General features: G+C 41.6%; 1 protein-coding gene across 2 annotated transcripts in view; it reads right to left on the bottom strand.

Moving 5' to 3' along the window:
- Positions 1–4,868, bottom strand: part of Slc9a6 (solute carrier family 9 member A6) — a 69,444-nt gene extending 64,576 nt beyond the window's left edge. The window contains exons 1-2 of one of the 2 annotated variants that reach the window (XM_070039664.1): positions 4,829–4,868; positions 4,463–4,687 (exon numbers count right to left, since the gene is read on the bottom strand). In XM_070039664.1, coding sequence (XP_069895765.1) covers positions 4,463–4,631 — 169 coding nt within the window. In that variant the 5' untranslated portion in view covers positions 4,632–4,687; positions 4,829–4,868. Of the gene's footprint in view, positions 1–4,462 lie in introns of both variants that reach the window. The other variant, XM_070039665.1, reaches the window with a different exon arrangement.
- Between the last annotated feature and the right edge of the window lie 792 nt (positions 4,869–5,660).

The following is a 5,660-nucleotide window of genomic DNA, read 5'->3' on the forward strand; positions in this document are numbered from 1 at the left end:
CTGGGCACTGGCAACTCATGCCTGCAATCCTAGCTACTCAGTAGGCTGAGATCTGAAGATCGAGACTTAAAGCTAGCCAGGGCAGGAAAGTCCATGAAACTTCCATATCCAACTAACCACCAGAAAACCAGAAATAGAGCTGTAGTTCAAAGTGGTAGAGCATCAGCCTTGAACAAACGAGCTCAGGGATAGTGCCCAGGCCCCGAGTTTAAAAAAAAAAAAAAAAAAGCAAACCAACAAAAAAGAAATGTACTCATTACTTGACTTACGAAGTGGCAACCCCTGGGCACACCAGCTTAGTAACAACAAAACCATATATATATTTTAAAAAGAGACATCTACCCTTCCCTCACACTGATAACCAACTCATTCTAGAAACTCAAGACACAGGAACTCAGCCTCACCCGAAGCCTCACTATTGTCTGAGTCTTCCAGTTAGTGGAAACTGGTTTTCTCATGAACATCAGCTCAGTCAGTCTTCCTGGCAGTTACACTTACAGTCAAATAAATGAAAGGAACATCATAGGCAACAAATGTGGTCAGAATTGATAACAATTCCTACAGATTAAAAGCGTCTGTGTGCAAACATATCTTACTTGCTTGAAGAATAACATTCTGCCATAAAAGCTAACTTAATTTCAAGATAGTCGAGAAAGTCAAGGTTTTTATTGACGTCAGTTATGTTTTAGGTGCTAAAGAATGACTTTTGAGTCTGACTGACTGAGCTTGGCTCCTGCCTAAATTGTTACAACCTATGTGACTTTACAGTGGAAAAGTGATTAGGCCCTTGAAGAGATACTTGGAGGTCTCATGATCCTCAAGGGTTGTATGGGAGCCACATCAGAAGCATACAATCTCAGAACAGAACCTGTAACAACCCTTCAGCTCCTTACACGGGATTTGCCTCTTCCTGCTGAAAAAATAAAATAAAATAAAATGGAAAAAACAAGAATGTCTACTTCACAGGACTGTTATGTTTAAATGAAGTAATACTGTAAAGTGCCTAGCACAATGTCTAATACTTTGTAATGCTTTGGAATAAATACCATCTACTAAGCCACAAGATTGTATCTACTTGGTGGCAGGAACTATATCTCATTCCTGTATTTTCTATCATAGCCCATATATTACAGACATTTACTTAACAAATGGTTATTGATGAATCACATTAGTTAAGCCTACAACTTAACTAAGCAAGATTCCCAAACCTTAAGGTAAAATATACTACTTCTATATGTTCTCTTTTATTCTATCTGTAAACATACTGCACTGAATTATCACTTGTCAGACTAAACCACCTCAATTTTTTTAACCAACACCGAATAAACAAAACATGTGGGTGCACTGAGATTGTGTTTGTGACTGGGACAATTATTCTATAATGCAATCTAGAAGTGGATCATATTAACAAGTAAAGTTTTTAACCTTAAGGAAGCCAGGTGCAGGTAGCTCATGCCTATAATCCTTCCTACTCAGGAGGCTGAGATCTGAGGGTCATGGTTTGAAGCCAGCCTGACAGAAATGTTTGTGAGACACATCTCCAATTAATCACAGGAAAAGCCAGAAGTGGAGCTGTGGCTCAAGTGGTAAAGAGCTAGCCTTGAGCACAAAAGCTGAGGGACAGTGACCAAGACCTGAGCCAGGACTAGCACAGAAAAGGATAAAGGAAAAGTTCATTTTAGCATTTTTCTAAGAGTAGTTAGCAGCTAAGCCAACATCCCTGATAGGCTTAGTCTTGGATGTGTAGGCATTTTTTTCACCTGGAAGTCAAACTGAAAAACAAAGCTCCTAAAAATAATATAGTAACAAAATGGCTGTGATGGGACAGTTATTAAGAAAAAGAGAATGACAGTAATTATCAAACTTCAATTTCTATGGTAATAAAACTTTGGCTCAATCTCATCTAGTTTCAAAGTGCTTGGGAGTTAGGAGGCCGTTTAGTCCACAATCTCCTTTGCTCATTGGACAAGCAAAAGAATGCTAAATCACCTCTGACCATATAAAATAATTTTTATCAAAATGAACTCCAGGAAATGGAAACAAGAGGTTTTATCTTTGTTAAAAATAAATAAAACCATTTTTTAAAAATGCCAAGTCAACCCCAGATGAGCTCAAGATTTGCATTCTTGCAGTTTATATTCAACAAGAGATGCCCTTTCTTTTCCTTCACAGAACACTAACACTAAGGTACTCACTCACTTTTTATATCAGAAACTTGAGGAAATGCAATCAGTGATTCTATCTTTCTACTTTGGTTCGTGAGTTAGAGGAAGTTTATGGTATCAGCTACCAAAGAACAAGTTTTTTTCAGGGCAATTCAAAGTGTCTATTTGATTTTTTTTAATGTTGTTTTGACAGTTCAGTTGATTGAGCAGTTAAAAGAATTGTTCTGAGCCTAACCTGACAAAATGCTGTTGCAGCAGTAATAACAGTAATGCTATTGTTTATTGAGCATTTACTTAGGAGTTAAGTACTAGGCTGAAAACACTTCCGTCTTCACAATAATCCTAAAATCAGTATCCCCAATATAGACAAGAGAAAAAGAAGAAAATACTTGCCTAAAATCACACATAGCTATTGGCACAGGAATCCAGGTCCAGATCTATAGGGACTTGCACTACAGCCCTTTGTTCTTACATGGCCGGAGCAAAGAACATTTTTTTTACATTATTAAAAGATTATCAAAATAAAATAAAATGTAGACATGAAAATCTATATGGTATATAAAATCCAGAAGCTCTAGTATCTGCCCCTTTGCAGAAAAAAATTGCTGACCTCTGGTCTACAGCTTTGTACCTTTAATATCACATCACATTATCTCTCCATAGGAAAGAGGTATCTGCAATCAGTTACCTTATTAAACCACCATAATACTCAATTATATTTAACTCAATCTACAGTACCATTTTAACAATTATTTATAAGTTCCATGAGGCAGGATTCCTATACTTCTTTGTATTTTATGTGCATAATACATAGTAGATGAGTCAGTAAATGTTTGTTGGCAATAGTAAACAAATCACAAACCACCAAAGAAACAAATGTATACCTTATCTAGACAATTTGCTTTTGGGAACACTATAAATGAAATGCAAAATAAAGAAATAAAAGAACCTCCTAATATGTCTGAAAACCAGGAACTAATGGTGAGCAAAGATATTTTACACACAGGCTTAGAATTGTATTACCTTACAAATGGTAAAGAAGCTCAAGCTCATGAATTTTCCTGAGATCCATAAACATTTTAGAAGTCTGGATTTATTGGAAAGGAGTGGGGGATGGGACCAGAAGAAGAACTGCCTTTTTGTGCCAAAGCTTCGCCTACCTATCTGCATGTCTCAGAGAAAAACCTCAGCAAGTTCAACAATTTAAGACTGCTCCACGGAACTGCACAGACAGGATGATTTGTCTTCCCTCATCAGCATGTCCTCACATACTGAGCAAGACAGACAGCAATATGTAGCTTCTTTTCACCTCAAGTATGGCTCAAAATGCCTGTGCTGATCTTTGGTTTACCTTTCTCACCCTGCCACTGAAAAAATAGAAATAAATAACCTCAAGAAGAAATCATATTGATACACAAGAATCCAAGCTGTGGACTCCAAAATCAGCCAATAACCTCATGTCAAAATCCAGTCACACATACATCATATGCTTGATGCTTGTCAATTGCTTGGCTGAATTGTTCACATTATCATATGGTACCAGGCCATGTTGCTGGAAGAACCATAACTCTTCCTCATCCTTATTTCCATAAGCCTGACTTGGAAGGGTCAATTAGACATATCCAAATCAGATTATCACAGGCACAGTACAGTACATCAGTCATTTCAAATACTCTGCACCTTCTGTGGTCTATTTCACGTGCAGGTTTTTCGTTTGCTTGGGTTCTACAGGAATAAGGTTTTCATTTTCACCCTGGAAAGGACAAGGCATAGCAAAAGCTTGGTGATGAGTAAAGGTCGACTCTGGCTGGTTCCAAAAGAATGCCAGATGCTGGACAGTAGAAGAGTACTGCAGTTTCCGTGAACCTTAAACAAATTGATACCCAAGAGAAATAAAAAGCAGTGATGTCTTCCCTTTACCCCCCAGCTCCAGTCCAATCCGAGATACCGCACCCACTCTCTTCCCATCCTCAATGTCCGTTCCGGTCCCAATTACAGTAGGCAAAGAAGGAACCCCGGTGCAGAGAGAAAGGGGGTGGGGCCAGAGGCAAAGGAAAAAGGTGAGGAATCGCGGAGAAATGAGAGGGTGAGGCCGAGGAGGGAAAGAGGTGGAGAAATGGGGGAGGGCATAATTAATAAAGGGGAGTGAGGCAGAGAAACAAGTGGGATGGGTAAGGCGAGGCAAATAAAACGAAGGGCAACCAAATGTAGGCCGAGCAGGGCCAGGAAGAGGTGAAGCGGTGGCAGGCAGACAATCGGACAGTACCAGGGGGTGAAGAGGGGTCTGAAGCACTTGCCATAAATCATAGCCAGGCCAGTTTCATGCAGGAAGCGGGCCCGGCGGTGCTTGAAGAGCCAGATCGTCAGAATGGTGAGGGTGAGCAGCAGGATGAAGATGAGTAGGTTAGCACTGTCCTGCCGGTGGCTCTCTTCTGCTTGCTTCTCCGACACAATCTCTTCGTCCATGGCTCTCGTCGCTCCGCCGGCGCCGTCCGAAGCTCCAGCCCAGCCAAAGACACCCACTGCGAGGAGCAACCAGAGGGGCCTCAAGAACGGGCGGGCCCGACGCCCGACGCCACAGCGCTGAGGAAACGGCAACCAGCAGCGTCGAGCCAGAGCCATGTCTATTTCCCCCCCACCCCTGCCCTCCACCCCCTCCTCACCAGCAGCCACTCGCGGTCGGACCACTCCCCGAGGGCTCACGGGAAAGGGGCGGGGCCAGAAGCCGTCGGTGCACCCGCCGCCACCGCCGCCGCCTCTGACACTCTTAAAGGAACCGCATCTCCTCTAGCTCTCCCAGATTCCTCTGCCCTTCTGCCAGCCCACCAACCAGGGAAAGACCGTCGAATTCAGCCCACTTTCTGCTGCTGCAACAATGTTAACTCAGTGTAATGAAACAGTGGCAGATTGGTCTGGGTATTTTTAGAGCTCTCAGGAGAACCGATCTTTCATAACCCATCCTAATATTGTCCCCCAGGGTCTCTTAACAGCCTAAGAAGTTGTTCTCCTTAGGGAGTGGTCTCAGTCCTCACATCTGAAATATAAATCAGATTCTCCCTGTTGTGTCCTCATTGGAAAACAAAACAACCAAGAATAGTTCATAAACAATTGACTGAAAAGCCTGGATCTATCATGGGTGTGGCTCTATATGCAGTTTTCTTTACACATTAACACTTCATACCTGTCATCTGTAAATATTTGCACACACACAAAAAAAACATACCAACCTTGAAAAGGAGATTCAACCAGTTTGTGCTCAAATTGACCAAAGCTCAAAAACAATCCCCTCCCTAAAGAAAAAGCTTTATTGTGGTCTTCCCTCTTTTTAATGGTGTCTTAAACTAAAAGTCCCCAAATAAGCAGTCATCTTTGACCCCTACTTCTCCTCTGCTTTCCAGAAAGCCTATTTTCTTTGTTTTCAACTTCACACAGTAGAATTTACACAGCTTTTGCCCCCATACTTGAACTTTGCAGTGGAGAAGAGTGGGATGGGAG

This window comes from Dipodomys merriami, unplaced genomic scaffold, assembly GCF_024711535.1.
Source record: "Dipodomys merriami isolate MVZ:Mamm:240054 unplaced genomic scaffold, mDipMer1.0.p SCAF_3, whole genome shotgun sequence".
NCBI classification, from domain to species: Eukaryota; Metazoa; Chordata; class Mammalia; order Rodentia; family Heteromyidae; genus Dipodomys; species Dipodomys merriami.